Here is a 20,004-nt window from a genome sequence, read left to right on the forward strand (position 1 = left end):
GCCAAAAACTGAAATATACGGCTCTGCAGATTATATTAAGGAAATTATTAACGCTCTTTCAAATAAGAATTCTAATTAGACTGAAGCTTAGAACAGAGTTAAAATATTAACTCACAAAGCATACATGATTTAAGACATTAAGACAAGCTGCCAGGAAGAAAGGCAGCTCTTCCTTATCAAACTTCAATTAAAAACAAAAACCTAAAGTCAAGTCACCTTTAAAAATCATTTCTTGAACAGAATCAAACCATAACTATTTTGTAGGTCAAAGTAAAAACTTGATTCTACAATAGATTCTTCTCTAAATAAGGAAGCTCATAAATCTTGACTTGCCATTTTTATCGCTGCTCGGTAACTGAGGGTAGAGCTGGCCAGATGGGTCAGTGGGTAAAGACGCTTGCCTGCAAGCTGGTGGTCTGAGTTAGCATCTCCAGAACCCACAGAAACGTGGTAGGAGAACCAATTCCACAAAATTGTTCTCTGATCTGGGTGTGCACACTGGTATGTGTGCCACCCTGCAAAAAAGAGTAAAGATCTACCTTAAATTTAGCCACAATTTCCAAACTATAGCCTACCTTGAAAACATTCATGCTTTTTAACTGTTATCAATGATTTTTAATCATCATTATGGTTAAGTAATAGTAAGGGAAAACTCCTCCCTCTATTACAAACTATTGTGTGGTTAAAGCTCTTCTTAAATCACCTGTTGCTCAGCCTCTGGAATCCTCTGGACATGGTGCCTACCTGCTCGAGGTCCACACACCACACATCACTGGTGTTCCTGGAATGCGTGTTCTGGTTTTAGGATTCTATTTAAGCAATTCATTCTTGGGCTCCTTCTCTACTGCAATAATTAACTCCCCGCCTTCCAATGGTCTTCTCACAGTGCTTTTTACATTCACTATTGAACTTACCAAAATATTAGTTATTTGTCAGCATGCTGACTTCCATCGTTTCTCCCATCAACAACATGCTCTCCTTAATGTATATCTAAGTGCTTAATATTTATAATGTTATATAGGTATTTGGGTTTTCTCTTAAAATCAGTTTGCTGAAAGATTCTTTTTAATGTGAGAAAGAAAACTGCACACCAGGTCTACATACCAAGTAGCTTGCCTCTTAAAATCCAACTCTAACAAACAATGATTTGTCTAAAATTTAATTTAATTAATTGGATAAAGAGAAGTACTTCTGAAGTCCAAGGGCAAAGGACAAACATACAAACCTAACGCCATTAAAAACATAAAATATATTCAAGTGTGGTGTAAGGAAGAAATGAGCCAAAAACCTGGCTACTCTTAAAAAAGAATCATTATAAGGGGATCGAACACTCAGCTCCATGCAGGCATTTCATTAAGCCATTTATTGCTTCAAATGTGTCACCATGAACATTTAAATATACACTACAGCAGTAAGACCTCGTTTTTCACCACCTATAAACTGTGAACTCACACTTGGGACTTTTGTGCCACCCACTGTTACACAAGTTTTGTACAACAAAGATTCTGAGCATCTTTCGTGTAAATGTCACAGAGAATATTAATTGCTGAAAGTGTTGCTTTAATGAGGTAGTTCCACGTTTGGCCATATGTAAGTATGTATATACATATATACATAGCTATATAATTTAGTGACAGGCTCTACTCATTTCTAAGTTTTAATGTAAAATTTTGGTGAACGTGTTTATATATAGTTTGTAAGAGAGTCAGTGTTAGAGCTCTACACTTGCTACCATGTTGTCTAACAGACTCAGACAGTAGAACTTACAGCGTGAAGACACCGGCAGCAACCGAACACAGGGAGGCTTCTGGCTTGAGAGGGAGTTTTCTCTTAAAATAAGGTGATGGCCCTTAGCCAGCTCTCAGAGCGAATGAGTTTAGAAGAGTCACCCTGTGTGACTCCAGGATGTAAATGCCTTTCTTCTAAGCATCTCTGTACAGCATATGACTGAGCTAACAGAACACAGCTGTATACATAGCTCAAAGGCTTACAAAATCTTCATGAAAACACTATCATGAAGTCCTAACACCGTTGACAATATTAAATCCTACAGACCATATGAACCTGTCTTTGGGGCTGACAACAGTTGTGAAGTTAGCCTACGGCAGTTCAGTACCCCAGGATCTCACAGCTGGCCAGGCCTCCTAGGATCTATCAAGTCTCTGCCCTGTAGGCAGCACTCCACAGATTCTACACTGCCTTCTGAGTAAGCTCTACGTGATTCACAAGTGGGCTTCAGTAAAGCACAAATCTGATACATTTCATACATTTCAGTATAAAGTAAGTATAATATAATAACTATCTTTGAAGTTTCAACAATTTTCCATTCATCTACTGAACATATGTCAAACAAACCCTCCACTATGTAAAGTCCCTCACCTACATAGCACCTGTAGATTGAGACCTTAGGAGTGCTTTGAAGACATCCTACAACCAGCATTACTTTGGTTTCACAAAGTCCCACATGACTTAAGACTTGAATTAACAGCCACATCACTGTGTCACAGAATTAAAAACGGAGCCAAATTGTAAGGTCTGTTTAGTCATACTGACCACTCTGCTTCCAGTCCAAACATCTATAGCCATCAGTTTCACTTTATCTGCTGTAATTAGGTTCCTTTTATATTCCTTAGATTCAAAGCAAAGCCAGAAAAATATTCTAGAAAAATACATTTGACACTTCAAATTTACATTTAAAATGCCCTTCCCTTATTCTCATAACACAATTTCCAACCATTTTATAGAAATCATAGATTACATAGCATTCTGCATGCCAACTTCTAATCTTTTTTAGATTATGAAAATTAGAAATAAATTGCAATTAAGAAATTTTCATGATTAAGTGTGTAAAGTATAAATACAAGTTATTTTTTAAAAAACTTTATTTTAACACCTAATACAATTGCAATTTAAGGATTACTCGCACAAAAAAATAAACACATTTGGTATAAAAATGTATCCCTTTAACGCCCTTTCCCCCAGAGGCTCCCACGCCCACCCTCTTGAGCTGCACTCTATCTGGATGCAGAAACACAGAGACTAATGGCACGAGGCGGGTCTCACCTACAGAGCTTCTGTTATGTACCCAGGGACTCTAGAGGACACCAGCCCACTTTATCACATGACCCAATTCCTTCAGCCTGCTGAATGAGTTTCACAGAGAAACAAAGCTTATTAGAAAGGCATCTTAAAAACCATTATCTTAAATCCTTTTTAGAAGGACTGACTTTTTTTGTTTTTGTTTTGTTTTTTTTTTTGCAACCATTTATATACAGTGTAACATAACAGCTCTGGAGTACAGTACATGCAGCAGAATATACCTGTTGAATATAAAATACTTTCTTAAAATCTTCATCGTTGGAATTCTTTGAAGTTTAAATTATAGAATGCCCATTACTTTGAGAAAATGGTTGAGGAGTACAAATGTCTGCATATGTTGGCCACAGAAATGATCCAAGGCTAACTGGAATAATATTCATAGCACACCAGGAGTGCATAAATAATTTACTTACATTATTAAAATACAACTCATAAAATTCAAGTTCAAGATCTTATAGGATTGTCTATGTAAATCCTTTAAGTGGTTGCCTGGAAATGAGTTGTTTCTTCTTTCTCGAGTCTGTCTTTCTAGAGTCCCGTATAAGACGCCACGCGGAAGCCCTTCCTCCCTGCGGAGGAGCTCCTCTATTTGTGCCGACTGCCTCTCCTCTTCATGGCGGCGGTGCACTGCGGGCAGTACCACTTCCCCTTCGGTGCCTCTGTCAAGCCAACGCACCCATAGTGGAACCACTCTATTGGACACTAGAAAGAAAAATTAAAAACAGAAAAAAAGGTTGGTACTTATAAAGAATGGATAGAAAAACCAAACAAATGCACGCTCAGGAGACATGGTATTTCATTTAATCAAAATTAGGTCTGTACAATCAGATTTCTTGGATCCTAGCAGTGACTTAGAGGTTACTGAATCCAACTCATTTACCTCATGGATGAAAGCATGGATGCACAGAAAAAGGATGCTTCTTTATAGAGAGGAGGCTCATGGATCTATCCCCTGAACAGTGAGGAATGGGCACTGCCTCACTGCCATCAGTGTGGACAGCCAGACAGTACCATCCTCCACAGACAAAAGAACGTGACTCTTACAGAAAGAAGAAAAGTATGGTAAAGATTTAAAAGTACCCAGCCACAACTCTTCTCTTAGGAACTGAAATGAACTAGCTCTAACTGAAGACAACACGTGGCGTGGCTGGGCTTCCTCTCTGGTGCTCTACGGAAAAGCTTTCTCTGAAACATTTAGAAATTCTTCACTCCGCAGGAAGCCTCAATACCCACAGGAGCACAGGAGGAGCTAGGACAGGAGGATGCACTCTCAGTTGGCATCTTCACTAGCTACCAAAACAACAGCAGAGCAGTGCTCTGAAAATGGAGGGTTATTCCTGCTTTAAAACACCCTCCCCAAACACACAAACACACACGCACACACACATGATTGCACAGGACAGTTGGGGAGGACCTGTGCCCTTCTAAAGAGCACACTGTACCCATCCTGTCAGGGAAGGAACACACATGACTGTCACTGTGTCAAGACAATCTTTGTGATTATTTTACAAACTCTTGTTATTATTAGAATTCCGAAGCCACTGGTGTCACTACTGTCATAGATTTCATGCTATTCTTTTCCAAGTAAGAGAGGCACAAAAGTGGGCTTTGGGGAAAGCAGTTAAGGGATAAGCCAAGACCACTAGACAGAAATCTTCTCAGCATTTAGTCAAACACATATCTTTTTTTTTTTTCTTCTGGTTTTTCAAGACAGGGTTTCTCTGCCCTGGACTTGCTTTGCAGATTAGGCTGGCCTTGAACTCACAGAGATCCACCTGCCTCTGCCTCCCAAGTGCTGAGATGACAGGCATGTGCCACTATGCCTGGCTCAAACATACATCTCTAAACAAAATTAAGTCCCTTTTGTGGTTTGAATATGAAATCCACTGATAAACTCGTGTGTTTGAACAGTTGGTCCCAGTTAGTGACATTGTTTAGGAAGTTTCTAGAACTTTTAGGAGAGGGAACCTTGTTCGAAGAACTTCCTGGGACGAGTGGTTAGAGCGGCTGAGGCTGAGGTTTTATGTTATACCTGGCTACCACTTCTACTTGCTGTCTTACTCTACCTTCTTCCTCCCCTGCGTGGGTGAAACAGGATCAGGCAGCTTCCTGACTGCCAGGCCAACCTCACTTTCCTGCAGCACCCTGCCTGCCCTGTATGTCTTGCCTGCCTTGCCATGATGAACTGTTCCCCTCCAAACGGTAAACCACAATAAACCCTTCTCTCCCTTCAGTTGCTCTGTGTCAATACACCTCCTAAGCCAAGAAGCAGAACTCCTTCCTGCAAACCTCTCATTTTCCCATCAGAGACGGCCCACACGATGTCAGTCCCTGGTGGAGGGAATGCTGAATGCGGCAATAATGAGAGGGAAATAACCCCACATCAGGTCTTAATTATCCCTGAGCATCATTGCCTGAAAGAGTTCAGGGAATTAAAGTCTCATTTCTTTAATGTGATGAATGGCCGGGACTTTAGTAAATAGAGTAGTATCCTTAGCAGAAAGAAAGGGAAGCACTTATAACTGCCTAAAGTGGCCCTTGGGTGTTTATCTGAACTTACACCATAGTAGCACCACCTTGAAAAACTGAAGCAAGGAACTGATTAAGGGACCTGAGCCTGCTGTGGACCTATAGACACTTCCATCAGGATAATGTAGTTATCACAAATGAAAACCTGATTTCCAGACTGGGAGATACAGTTAATAAGACAAACACACTCAATTATCCACAAAATTTTACATTCCAAAATAGAAGAATGAGATACTCACATCTTGGTTATCACATCCCACCATCTCGCCATAGGATACCTAGTTGAAAGAAAATTAGACAAACATTATAACCATGTAACAAGCATCTGGTCTAAACCAGATGTTTATGTGTCAGAGAACAGAGAGAAGCTCACTGAACACACAAGATGAAGTTGGGAACACGGCAGGTTTGTTGTTGTCTTTCCTAAAAGACCACGTGACAAAAGGAAATGCCCAGAATCCACAAACTCTTCGGAAGTCGGAAAGAAGTCACTAAGCAAGCACCCTGACTGAAAGCCAGGTGTGTGGGGGCCCTTGTGGTGAACTATAAAGCTTCTTTCTGGCTATTTATTAACTGATGGATTTTACTCCCTCTTGGGTCACTTCTGCATAAACAGATACCTCACTGAATCTGCCTCCTGAAGGCAGAGATGGCCACTGGGTGTCTTCATCAATGACTTCCCAGTTTTTTGAGATAGCGTCTCTCAAAACATTAATACTGTCCATACCCAAAACAAGCAGCAAATGTAGCTAACTCTGCAGGAAGTTAATTTAGAAGAATATAAAGTGGTTTTTTAAAAGGTCCCAGTACTAAGCTACTTAAAAAAAAAAATCATGTGATAGAAAAGTTTCAAACTGGTACATAGTTTTGAAGAGAAAATAATACTAAGTGTTGAATTGGGCTTTAAGGAGTGCACTTCATTATCAGTTTTAGGTAACATATTTTTAGAAATCTCTTGGTAGACTATATCAAACATTTATAGCATCCTTGTATATAAATAAAAAGTTAGTATTAAAGAAATTACCCTGTCTCGAAAAAACAACAACAACAAAAAATACAACAAAACAAAACAAAAAACTCACTAAAACAATGCTTATTATAATATTAGTAATTTAAAAGAAACGAGAGCTATAACAATATACAACTAGGTGTGGACTAAATAAATTATGGTACGTGTAAAAGAGCTAACTTTGAAACATTTTTAAAAAGAACCTTTCTTTAGTGCACAAAAGAGGTACACATTGTGAGTGTATTGCACTCACAGCCATACAAAATACCACACATATTATGTGCACATACCTGTTATGGAATGAATGTTTTTGTTTCTCCACAATTTCTATTTTGAATTCATAACCCTCTCTAACTGAAGACTGGGCCTGTGAGGAGTGGGTATGGAAAATCCTGACTCTGATGGCTCCAGTGGCTGAGGAGGAGCCCTGAAGTTGGCACATGCTTGCATACCTGCACTATATGGTTTCCCTCTCTCTGATTCACAAGTACTTGGCAAAAAGGCAACTGTCCTCAAACTTAAAGAGTGACCTAATCAACTAGCACCTTAATCATGAATTTTCCAGTCTCCAAAACCATGAGGAGATGAATTTCTGCTGTGTAAGCCACATGGCCAGTAGTATTTTACAGCAGCCAACACACATGCAAGGTACATACTAGTGTGACATCAAAGTATCTCATCACGGGTCATATGATAAAGCTGTCTAACATGTAATTTATGTTTCTTTATATCTTAGTATTTATAGCAAATATACCACTTTTATAAGACAAAATTCTTCAAATAAATCATTCTTCACATTAATTCTAATAAAAACGTGCTCATTTTGAAACAGTTATCTTCTTGTCTATTCGGACTACATTTTATAGGCGTGCACCACACATTTACCTGATTACAGATGCAATACCGAGGTTCATTTGGGTCATAAGTCCAATCAACTTGACTGTTGGAATCAGATTCGGGCACTACTGTTGTTTGCTGGGAAACTTCTTGTACTACAGTTGAGGATGACGAACACAAAGATAAGGAGGAAGAGGAGGAGGATGAGGAGGAGGACTGCTGGCTTGAAGATTTGGTGTTGTTTCTGAAAAAAATTAAAGCAAGATCACATTCATTTGCTCATCACAAGAGGCTCCCTGAGAGTAGCTCCTAGTGATTGACATGAAAGGAAAGGGCACATCAATGTCAGACGATATGTTTATGATTCTTTTCCGGAGAATAAAAGTATCAAGAAGAAAATACTCTTGAAATCTATTTAAAATAAATAGAGGAAAATTCTCTTAAAATGTTTCCAACTTTTAAAGATAATTTCCAAATTAAGGTTACTATCTACAGTTGACTTGAAACTTTTGTTAGTCCAAAGACCATTAGTTATACTACCTCGATACTTCATATTTTTACAGTAAATTGAATAGTTCTCATCAAAATCTAAATACAAATATTAAAAGTATTTGGTAAAAATTCTTCTAACATCAGCTGGCATGTGCCCTATGCCAACAAGAATAGAAGATGGAGCAGAGAGTGTTAAAATTCACAAATTGTTTACCACCAACTTTAGAGTACTAAAATGCAGAAACTTATTATATAGAGAGTTCAATTAAATTTAGGCAGTTAATATTAATTTTGAGATGTATAATAGTTCTGTGAATACTTTGATCATTCAGAAACTTTTGTAGAGAAGTAATACATTTAAAAGTAAAATTAAAATAGTTATTAGATAACTAATTCTTTGGCCTAGCATTTGCACCTTTTCCCCTTCAGGTAACAGGGTCTCCTTCACAGACCTGGCTAGCCTGAACTCCCTATGTAGATCAGGCTGGGCTTGAAGCTGAGGTACGCTCCTGCCTTGCAAGTACTAGGCTTACAGAGAAGCACCAAAATGCCTGGCTTGAATTTACAGTGGCACCTGAGTAAGTTTTCATTTTCACAGTTCACACAACTACCCTACGTCTTCCACATACCAAGCCTAGGCATACTGTCCTATAATAAGTTTTGGAAACATAAACAAAAATTCAGATACTTTACTATTAGCAAAACAAAATATCTTGTGTAAAAAACTTCCTGGGATACAATTTGCACTTTATATTAATTTACTATGAAATACCTAAGTTAAAAATGGAAATAGTGTCACAAAATGATTTATTTATCTGAAACAACAAATGAAAGTAAAATGAAGTCACTTGTATACAAACTCAGAAAAATTACAAATGACTCCAATACGTGAAAGACTTGCTGCCTTCAAGGTAAGGCGGTACAAACAGCATTCAGCCTGGGCCAAGGCACCCTGCTTTGGTTAATTCCTGGAGACCCAGAAGAGGCTCCATGCAAACAGTGCTGAGCACAAGTGACGCTACCATGAAAAACTTACTTGCTCTTTCTGCCGCTGCGCGAGTCGGCAGCTGAGGAACTGGCATTCTGTGTTAAGGTTGTCATGAGCGCCGATGAGGAGGAATAGCCAGCTGTTTCTCTGGGCATAGAAAACTCTTTTCCCAGCTGAAAGTCATTATTCTTAAATGCTTCATAACTGGCTTTTAAACTTGATGTTCTTCTTCCTTCTTTCATCTTAAGTAGACATGTGTTGACAGCATTAACATATGTAAATATATACTTTCTCTTTTAAGTATTATAAGTTATGGTTATTTAAGACATTTCATATAAAGATTCAAAATCCTTTTTATGCTAAATTGGGAATAACCATGGGAAATGGAACTTCTTAACTTTCACTGTGTGAAAACTACAGACATGCACTAACTGTAGCCTCCACAAATCCAGCAGAAAGCCCCGATGGTGCAGAGAGAGCAGTGATTGTCCTCAGATGACCGCATGCAGGAAGGGTCAGCGCGTGACGCAGGATGCACCACCCTCCACCCAACCGCTTCTCTGCACTAATAATAAGTCGTCTAGTCTAAAAGTCCCACTTCACACTCAAACCACATGAAGGCTGAAAGCTCTGTCTGTTCACACCTACTGGTTCCTACTGGGGCTTGCCAATGATGGGAGTAACATGTAACACTGGCCTCTAACCCCCGACAATTTACCTGTGCTGTCGCCTGCACTGCCTGAGCTGCAGCCATGGTGATGGCCCCTGCGCCAGTCCCCGAAGACAGCGAGCCAATGTTGTAGGATGCCAGGGGTTGGGTCGAATTCACATTGTAAGCATTGTTGGAGGAAGCTGTGGAATTATTATTTCGACAACCTGTACAATAAAAACATAAAAATGGTTGCAGAGAACATAATGTCACTGAGTTCAAAATAAATTATTCCCCACCATATTTATAATCATTAAATTTAAATTCTTCATGTACTTTAGGAATTGAGTCAACTGAAAAATGGAAGCAAATTTTCCTGTCTTTTCTCACATGTAGGTAACACATGTGGGGATTATAATTCTGAATGCTTCTCTATCCGTTACTTCAACACAAACAACACAAGCAAACACCACACTCAAGAGACCAAACTTACCCAGAGTGTTCTCCTTAGACGCGTCAGACGTGAGGGTGGACAGGAGAGCTTCGGATTTGAATTTCTTTTCAGGGATATGATCTGTTGCTGTATGGTGAGAAGTCGGATTATACTTCCTTTCTGAATAAAAAGAAAGAATCCACACAATTTTAAACCTCAGAGGACTACACGCAGGGCATGATAATACTTCCTCCTTTATAAAGCACTGCAGCTATGACTCGGTTCCCTGTGAAATGGGCCATCATGCTCACCAAGGAGGGGACAAGCAATAGCTTTTGCCATGTGTTTCACCAAAAGTGTAGATAATTCAAGCACTTTAGAAACTGGGAGCAAGTTACTTAAAATAATCCACGATGCACCACAGTTTCACATATATCATAAGAAGACGTCCACTTTAATATACTGCCTACATTTAAAATTGCTTTTAGTTTACCCCTCTTTCTGACTGAATTGACTTGTCAAAAAAAAAAAAAAAAGCCATGCATCCACCAATTCTTTTATTCAGTAACAGTGAGATTTTATCACATGCCAAATACTGGGCTAAGCACTGAGAAGCAAGGCTGAAAGAGACGGGCCTACATGAAGACGTATATAGCTCAGGTCAGTCACAGCACGCCCTAGACCTGCAGGAAGCAGAGAGCTGCTGCTGTTACTTCTATATATTCTGCCTCTGTGTCTATACAACAGGCTGCTGTTTCCAAACTAAATATACTTTGCTTAAATGGAAAAGTCCACAAGTAAACTGTGATTAACACACACACACACACACACACACACACACACACACACACACACACAAAACCCCACTATTTTTTAAAAAGGAGAATGTCTCAGTTGGTAACGTGCAGCTAATAAAAGAGAGCAATAGTTGACATTAACAAGTTTTACACTACACGTGAAGCACACTTACTCTCCACAGGAGTATGTGAGTGAGCATGGTGATTGTTCACTGGCTGGGAAGGAGCATCTAATTCCAAAGATCCTAGAGAGAGGGGCACAGAGACAAGCCAGATTAAATGTCACCAGACAACTTACACATCAACCAACCACAACTATGTGTCCCCTCAGAGGTGACTGCCAAATTCTGGTGCACACACTTAACATTTTAGCCAGACAGGCAGAAAGTACCGTCTTCAACTTCATCACGAGCAATCTTTTCTTTAAGCAGTAAGACCCATCTCTCAGTATTCGTCTTAAGTATACAACAGCTCAATGCATGTTAGTATCTAATTTGGGTACCTTTGATGCTGGGTGCCACAAAAATAGGAAAAAAAGACATTACAGTTCTATTAATGGTGAGATCTAAAAATTTCGGCCTAGTACCTGAGCTGAAGCCCTTTCAATGGCCACTCCTCCTAAAGGCCTAGGTGAGGGGGATGTTACTGCATACACGGAAATTCTTTCAATTACGAAAATTAAATGTGATATGGAAAACAAAAAAGAGCTTAGGGCTTTACTTGCAAAGATTCAGGTATAATTCCTAATACCAAACTTTAAAACATTTCTAAAGAAATTCTCTGAGTTTATTCATGATCCCATGAGATAAAATTATGTCGGGGCAGGATGGAGCATGTTCTATAATGTGATTCAGTTCCATTTCATGTGTGTGTCCTTGTGGTGGATGTTTTATTAATATCCCTGCAGCAGTGAGTGGGGAGGCATGGGCATTGTTATTCACAGCTACCACCAGCATTTCTAAAAGAAAAGGAGAAAAAAACTTCAAAGCTTTTCAATATGTCATTTTGTACCGCAATACCTATTATCCTTAGATAGGTTTCCTCCAGAGTAAAAGTATCACCAATAAAGAAGATGATTATATAAAGCCATGATCTACCTTTAAATTTTAAAATGCAGCTCTCACTAACAGCCACACGCCTGGCTTCTCCACTGACCTCACGTGTCTGTAAACACAGAGCTTAGGCACCGTGCACTCATGAAACTCACTATCTGGCAGTAGAAACAGGAACAAATTATGGATGATGACTGCACCAAGGAACACGGTCTGTTGGAATGCTGTAAGTGAATCTCTAGTGGCCAAGAAACACTTAAAGAAATGGCCAATGTCCTTAGTCATCAGGAAAATGCAAATGGAAATGACCCTGGGATTCCATCTTAAACCTGTCAGAATGGCTAAGATCAAAAATTCCAGTGACAGCACATGCTGGAGCAGGTGTGGAGCAAGGAGAACACTCCTCCATTGCTGTAGGAGTGCAAACTTGTACAACCATTGCGGGAATAAATGTGGCACATTTTCAGGATATAGTTCTACCTTAAGACCCAGCTACACCACTACTGGGCACACACCCAAAGGAAACTCCACTGTACCACGAGGACACTTGTTGAACTACATTCAGAGAGGCTTTACTACTAATAGTCAGAAACTGGAAACAGACTGGATGGCCCTCAACTGAAGAACGGAGAGAAAAAAAATGCAGTGCATATATACAATGGAACACTACTCAGCTATTAAGAACAAAGACATCATGCAATGTGCAGGCAAATGGATGGAACTAGAAAAGATCATCCTGAGTGAGGTGACCCAGACCCAGAAAGACATTCATGGCATATACTCACTTACATGTGGACACTAGCCATAAAGTACAGGATGACCATGCTACAATCCACAGACCTAAAGAAGCCAAGGAGTGCCCAAGGCAAGATGCTTGAACCTCACTCAGAAGTAGAAATAGAATAGACATCTGAAGTATAGAAGTAGATGGGCTGTCTTCTCTGGCCTCAGGGGGAGAGGATGCGCTTAGCCCTGCTGTGACTTGAGGTGTCAGGTGGGTTGGTAACCCTTAGAGACCTCCCCTTCTCCGAGAAGCAGAGGGGAGTCTGGGGGAGAGGGGCATAAGGGCAAGATTGAGATGGGGGATATAGGACCAGGCTGCAAAATGATTATATAAAATAAAATAATAATAATATATTTTTATTTTTTATTTTTTATTTTATTTATTTATTTTTTTTGAGAGAGGGTTTCTCTGTGTAGCCTTGGCCATCTTGGACTCACTTTGTAGACCAGGCTGGCCTCGAACTTACAGTGATCCACCTGCCTCTGCCTCCCGAGTGCTGGGATTAAAGGCGTGCGCCACCACGCCCAGCTTATAATATATTTTTTAAAGGAAGAAATCACCCTCAACACTAATTTTGTTCTATTAACACTCAGTGACACACTGAATCTGCTCCTCACTTTTGGCATTTGCATTTCTTTGCTCTTCTTTCTTACCCCTGATCAGAGTAGCATATGTAGAAACTAAGAATGCAAAGAGTGTACACTGTGAGGCACACACTCCTGACCGCAGAGCTCTGGAGGCTGAGGCAGCAAGCTTTATACAGTGAGATCTCATCTCAAAGTGAAAACAATGAAAAAGGGAAAGACTTTGCATGTTATTTTCATAAACAGTGAGTGAAGTGACATCTTGTACATTTCCCTCGGTGTTTACAACCAAACACTTCAATCCTAGACTAGAAGTTCCAGGACCCAGATGCCACCAACCACCAAAGGGCATGCATGATCTGACAGGCTCCAGGATGGATGGGAAGCCATAAATTTGACTTACGCCTCTCTAATATTTCTGTAATTCCAGCATTGTCAGCTTCCAGCTCCATTTTAAACTTAGCCAGTTCCTGATCCAGTTTTCTCAAGTGGCGATCTACCTGTTTCAAAGGAAGCAAAAGATAACACCAAAATTTAGCATCCTGCTAAGGTGCAACTTAACAAAAACAACTTAATTTGTTGTTTCTTACAATGAATCTGCTTAATGCTGCAAGTCAATCAACCTACACCTAGCTACTAGGCTAATAGGCTAATATACTCTCCCAATTTTTTTTTTAGTTTTTTTCGAGACAGGGTTTTCTCTGTATAACTGCCCTGGCAGTCCTAGATTTGCTCTGTACACCAGTCTGGTCTTGAACTCAAAGATCCACCTGCCTCTGCCTCCCGAGTGCTGGGATTAAAGGCATGCGCCACCACACTCCACTTGAAACATATTTTTGTTACAATACTGACAAGATTTTTTTCAACATCGAGCCTGATTGGATCACAGTTAAGACAAAGAACAGCAGAGAATGGAGAAATAGCTCAGCTATAAGAAGGTTAAAAATGCTTATGCTCCTGCAGAGCACAGGAGACGAGGCTCCTGTTGCGCACAGGGTGGCTGCAACTGCAGGGGACCCAAGGCCCTCTTCTGGCCTCCAAGGGCACTGCTCTCATATGCATAAACCCATATAACAGATGAACACAAATATGCACAATTAAAATAGAAAACAGTCTCAAAAACAAAACAAATGAGTTGCTGGGTATGGTGCTGCATGGCTTTAATTGAGAAGTAGAGGCAGGAGGATCTCTGTGAGTTCCAGGTCAGCCAGAGTTACATAGTGAAACATTCTCTCTTCTCCTCTCCTCATCCTCCCCCTCCCCTCCCCTCCCCTCCCCTCCCCTCCCCTCCCCTCCCCTCCCCTCCCCTCCCCTCCCCTCCCCTCCCCTCATCTGTTCTCCCTCCCCTTCCCTCTCCTCCCCTTTCCTCCTCCTCTCTCCCTCCCTCCTTCTCTCCTCTCTGTGTCTCTCAACATCAACAAGCCCAACCAACCAATCTAAACTAAAACAAACAAAACCAATGGCTTTCTTACAAAGACTACAATGTACTACAACATAAATTGAAGAAAATGTTTCATTAAGTTGAGTTAGGTACTTTGTAACATGGGGAGGAAGAAGACAAAACCAAAAAGGACAAGATGCAGGTCAGATGCTACTGACTCCAGGTAACACTGTGTCCTATGCTTTAGATGTTGCCTTAAGTTACTTTTCTGTTGCTGTGATCAAAAGCAACTTTGGGGCTGTTTATTTTGACTTACAAATCCATCATCCCAGAAGTCAGGGCAGAAACTCAAGACACAAACCCAGAGGCAGGAACTGGTGCAGAGGCCCTGGAGGAGTGCTGCTTACGGGCTTGCTCTTCATGGCTTGCTTAGCCTGCTTTTACAATAGCACTCAGGAGTGGGTGCTAGGCCCTCCCTCATGCATTGATCAAGAAAGTGAGCTACAGTCTTGCTGTAGTGGTTTGACGACAACTGGCACCCCATAGGCTCATATACTTGAGTACCAGGGAGTAGAATTGTTTGAAAGGATCATAAGGATTAGGAGGCATGTTCTTGTTGGAGTAGTTGGGGGGCCTTGCTGGAGAAAGTGTGCCACTGAGGGTGGTTGTTAAGGTTTCAAAAGCCTATGCCAGGCCCAGAGTTTCTCTCTCTGCCTACTGATCAGAATGGAGCTCTCAGCTACTGCTCCAGTTGCCTGCCTATATGTTGACATGCTCCCTAACATGATAATAGGCTAAACCTCTGAAATGTAAACAAGCCCCAATTAAATGCTTTTTATTATAATAATTGCCTTGATCCTGGTGTCTCTTCACAACAATAGCGACCCTTGCCCATAGGCCAGTCTAGTGTGGGCCTTTTCTCAATTCAGGTTCCCTCTACCAAAATTATTCCAGCTTGTGCCAAAATGACATAAAAAAAGAAGGATAGATGTCTTCACCCGAAAATTTAAGACATTACTCTTTCCATAAGGAAACAAAACCAAACAAACAAACAAAACCCCATGGCTCAGATGGGCTAAGCAATATGTCCAAAGTCTTTGTGGTGTTTTTTGTTTTTTTGTATTTTGTATTAACAGACACAAGATTTAAATTTCATCTATATATAATAAATAGTACATCATCATTAATGTCTAGTGCCTTCTGAAACTCTGTGTAAAGGAACCAACTATTCTTTAAACTCAGAGACACATAATTCAAATAGAAAAATTAGTAATACTGTCCTATTATTTACATTTTGCATGTTAGCAACAACCCTCAACATATCACTTTATAATTTTTCATTCATTCAACATCTAGTTATCACTGAACATTTATATACAAATAATTTTTCAGAGTTTGGCAGAAGCCAGGTGCAGTGGTGCACACCGGTAATCCCAGCACTAAGTGAGGTAGAGGCAGGCAAATCACTGGGAGTTCGGACAGCCACGGGTACACGGAGAAACCTTGTCTCAAAAAAGGAGAAAGTAAATAAACAAATGAACAAAAAACCCAAAAACAACAAAATTTGAGAGTTTGGCAGAAGTCGTAGTTACAATATTTAAAGCCTTCTTGTGTCATATGTTTGGGATAGTCACTCCTATTCATAGGACACAGGTAACTTTTGGGCTTCTCTAATGGAATATCCCTTTCAACACAAGAATGAGCACAGATTTTCATTAGTCAACAGTATACTGTCTCTTTCACTGTCAAAATTTAATCTTGAAGGAACTCAGAATAATTAAATATTTTCATTCCAAAACACTACTGCAATGAAAACCTTCCATCAATTTATCTAAAATTAAACTAACAATAAACAATGAGTTTCTAGTATGTACTTGGCACTAGGTTAAATCAAGGGCTCGAGAAGACTGTGAGAAAAATCCCTGCCTTCAGAGAAAGTAGAATTTACTCCATAAATTAAATTCATAAAAGTTTTAACATAGTAAAGATCAGACCACAAGATGATACAATGTAAGTGCAGCAAATGAGCATCAATTCAAAGGGAGTGGTTACACAGTACAAGAAAGAGACATACAACAATGTGAGTGATGCTGGGCTGTGGTAGAGAAAGAAATGAACGAGTGAAAAGTACACTGTAGTTAAATAAATGGAAAAGAGTAAGTAATCACAAAATGTATAGAGATAAGTCATGTTTGGCACACAGGGAGAATGCTGGAAACTCAGTTGGGAGGGTGGTCTAAAGTGAAACAAAAGCATTTTCCCCACACCATACACTTAACTCATCCTATCTTTCTCCTTAAAATTGCTGTATTAAATATATTATTGATGAAGTTCACTAGATGACTCAAAAGAAGCAACAGGATTCAAAGAATTAAACATCCTGAAAACTAATTTCTTACCTCAGCAGGCAGAGCAGCCGTAAGCACCCTGAGGGCGCAGCTCTGGAAATGGCTTCTTGATTTAAAGCAACTGGGAACTAATTACTTTACAAGCAACTCTTGGGCCATGTGAATTATTTTTCTTAAATTTATCATTGCCATACTTACTAAAATAAAATTAGCAGTCAGAAAATAAGTTGACCATAAGATTTAACTTTATTTAAAAACTCCCAAGGCACAGCTATGTAAACAGCAATGAAGAGCCATAAAAGGAGCTGAAGTCAACTCCCCTGAAATCGCACACCTTCCTCCTCGGCACACTAAGGGTAAGGACCTGTTCTTGCTGCTCTCTGCCATGTGCAGAGATGTCATGTAGAGCAAGGTCTTAGATTATGCCACCCTTCTACACATATTTGAACTTGTAAGGCTGGTTTACAGTAATGAAAGAGATACTGGTCTACTTAGGCGATATGGTGTGCTTGTCACAGAGTCCAAATTCAAAGCTAAGCACAGGGTCTTATTATTGATTAGCTCCTCCACCTAATGGCAATAAATGCTATCCACGAAGGCTCTTGTTCTATGGCTTCAAATCATTCTACAACCCCAACCACAATGGCTAAATTTAAACTACTGTCCTTTTCCAGAACTTTTCTAAAGCAAAGAAACATTATTTAGCATGTTCATGATAATAAAAAATTTAGTCATACTTGGCCTCTTTGTATAAACCAACAAAAAAACCCTCTTAATATTTTAAAGTTGAAATACTTAATTTTTTTCTTTTGAATCTCCTAGTTTTACAATGTGCCACTGATGAAATTAACATATAACTTTTCAAAAGTTTCTACACGATCTATTACTTCCAAGATAGTCAAATTTTCCAATTTAGCCATCTAGCTTAACTTTAAAGAATGAGCAAACAATTTACTAGGGTCTAAAAGAAAATCCATAGCAATTACAGGTAAGTTTCTTCCACGAGAGGATTCAGCTGTAATGAAAAAGGTAAACAGTGCCTCTGATAACTTATAACAATGGTCTTTCACATCCCTAAGCTTTGTGACTGGATGAAAATGGGAACTGCTCCTTTGTGGCAGAAGCAAGTACTTGAGGTTTAGGAACATAAGCTACAGCTAACCTTTCTAAAGAGAGTAGGGCAGAAGACAAACCACAAGTTAAGTGCACATAATATTAGTTCCTTAATTTGGGTGTCAGATGGAGAACTGTCAAATTTATAGGTAGAATGTGGGCCTGAGGTCCAACCATATCAGGGACAGGCCAGGATATATAAATAGAAGCAAATTCAAGGGTGCTGAGCAATGCCAACCATGAAAGCACTCAAGCATTAACTAAAAGCTCTAATTTAGCAGAGTGCATATAAATCAACTTTATTGGGTATTGCAATGTAAAACTTCTTAGACAGTGGTATTTGGTTAAGGAACACAAATAAGTATTTAATGACTGTTAATGTATTAAGATATTAGAAAATTATCTGACAAGGTAGTTTTTTGTTTTGTTTCTAGATATTTCTTATTTAAAGATGCACAACATGGTTTCTTTCCTTAATAAATGACATTAACAAGTGTACTGTTGGTCAAAGAAATACATCCACTAACTACTTATGTTAAAAGCAAATAAAATGCTACAGTGTGTAAAAGCATGGTGAAATCCTATTTTATATAAAACACTGAAGCATAAACTCTGACTGTAGACAGCTTCAGGGCCTCTTACTGGAAATGTATATGGTGGCCTGCAGAGGTGTTTCGGGTTTCCAATGTTTTCAGATATGGGGAAGTTTACATAAAATACTGAGATATCTTGAGGACAGAATCAAGACTCAACACAAACTTCAGTTCTATCTCATATGCACATAATATAGAGGGAACATCCATATATCCCTGTTTTGCCTGTAACCTTCAGATATGCAGTAAGTTCAGATATGGATTTTTTCACTTGTAGTGTCATGTCAACACCCACAAAACTTCAATTCTGGGAGGCATTTCACAATTTGAACCTGCAGATTAGTAAAGTCTACTCAACTATTCTCCAAGCCTGCAGAGCAAGAGACTCACTGTGTGGATTCAAGGGATCAAAGTCAGGTCATCAGGTTTGGCAGCAGGTGTCTACAGCCTGAGCCAGCTTGGCAAGTCAAAGACTTAGTATTTTTAAATGCCTCCTTTTGCTGAACAAATTTATAACTCTTCCTTTAGAGGGGCTCTTTAACAATTATCATGTGCAATAGAAAAAAATAAACTACCTAAATTGAAGAAACTAAAGAAACATGAGAACTTATTAAAAATACTAAAAGGAACTGGGCAAAGACAGGATCAAGAAGGACCCTGCAGAACACAGTAAAATAAATCTGCATCGAATACCAACGGATTTCAATCAAGAGCACAGCATGATGACTGTGTATGTTAGAATAAGCATGAGAGATTTATCACCTGGGGTTGGGCACCCCACGGTCACTTTTTCTCATTTGACCAGTTGTGAATCTCTCTAATAGTCTCCATCTGTTCTAAGAAGCTTCTTTGAGTAAGAGCTACACTTCTCTGTGGGTTTATGGATAAGTATTTAGAATATAATTACAAATTGTATTGGCTTAGGAAAATGGCAGCACTAGGTTCTTCTCTAGTGTCTATAACCTCTCTAGCCATGAGCATCTGGACAGGTTTACAATATCAGGCATAGATTTCCTCCTAAAGAGCAGACCTGAAATACAGTTAGACAGCTATTAGTTACCCCCAAGGTAAAAGAGCCACTATTGCAGCATTGGGAGTATCCTGCTATGCCAGTCGTTGTTATGGCTCCTAAGCTATATAGTTGGGTAGGACTTGTGGGCTCAGGGAAAATCAAGGGAGAGGCGTGTAGGGAAAGACTTTAAGTATCAGTAGAGCAGCACACCTGATGGTAGGTTTCTTCTAGACATAAAGAGGGAAGCTGCACCCATGAAATCAACAATATGATTGCCCAAGCAAAATTTGCATAGTAAACATCA

General features: G+C 39.5%; 1 protein-coding gene across 1 annotated transcript in view; it reads right to left on the reverse strand.

Annotated features, from left to right (window-relative positions):
- Positions 1-1,348: 1,348 nt before the first annotated feature.
- Positions 1,349-20,004, reverse strand: part of ING3 (inhibitor of growth family member 3) — a 30,114-nt gene continuing 11,458 nt past the window's right edge. Inside the window, exons 5-12 of the mRNA XM_084785409.1 lie at positions 13,657-13,753; positions 11,007-11,078; positions 10,097-10,216; positions 9,673-9,830; positions 9,003-9,196; positions 7,523-7,718; positions 5,868-5,906; positions 1,349-3,801 (exon numbers count right to left, since the gene is read on the reverse strand). Of these exons, the coding sequence (XP_084641535.1) occupies positions 3,685-3,801; positions 5,868-5,906; positions 7,523-7,718; positions 9,003-9,196; positions 9,673-9,830; positions 10,097-10,216; positions 11,007-11,078; positions 13,657-13,753 (993 nt within the window). The 3' untranslated portion in view covers positions 1,349-3,684. The remainder of the gene's footprint in view (positions 3,802-5,867; positions 5,907-7,522; positions 7,719-9,002; positions 9,197-9,672; positions 9,831-10,096; positions 10,217-11,006; positions 11,079-13,656; positions 13,754-20,004) is intronic.

Source organism: Acomys minous (assembly GCF_964271855.1).
Source record: "Acomys minous genome assembly, chromosome: 6".
Classification (NCBI taxonomy): domain Eukaryota; kingdom Metazoa; phylum Chordata; class Mammalia; order Rodentia; family Muridae; genus Acomys; species Acomys minous.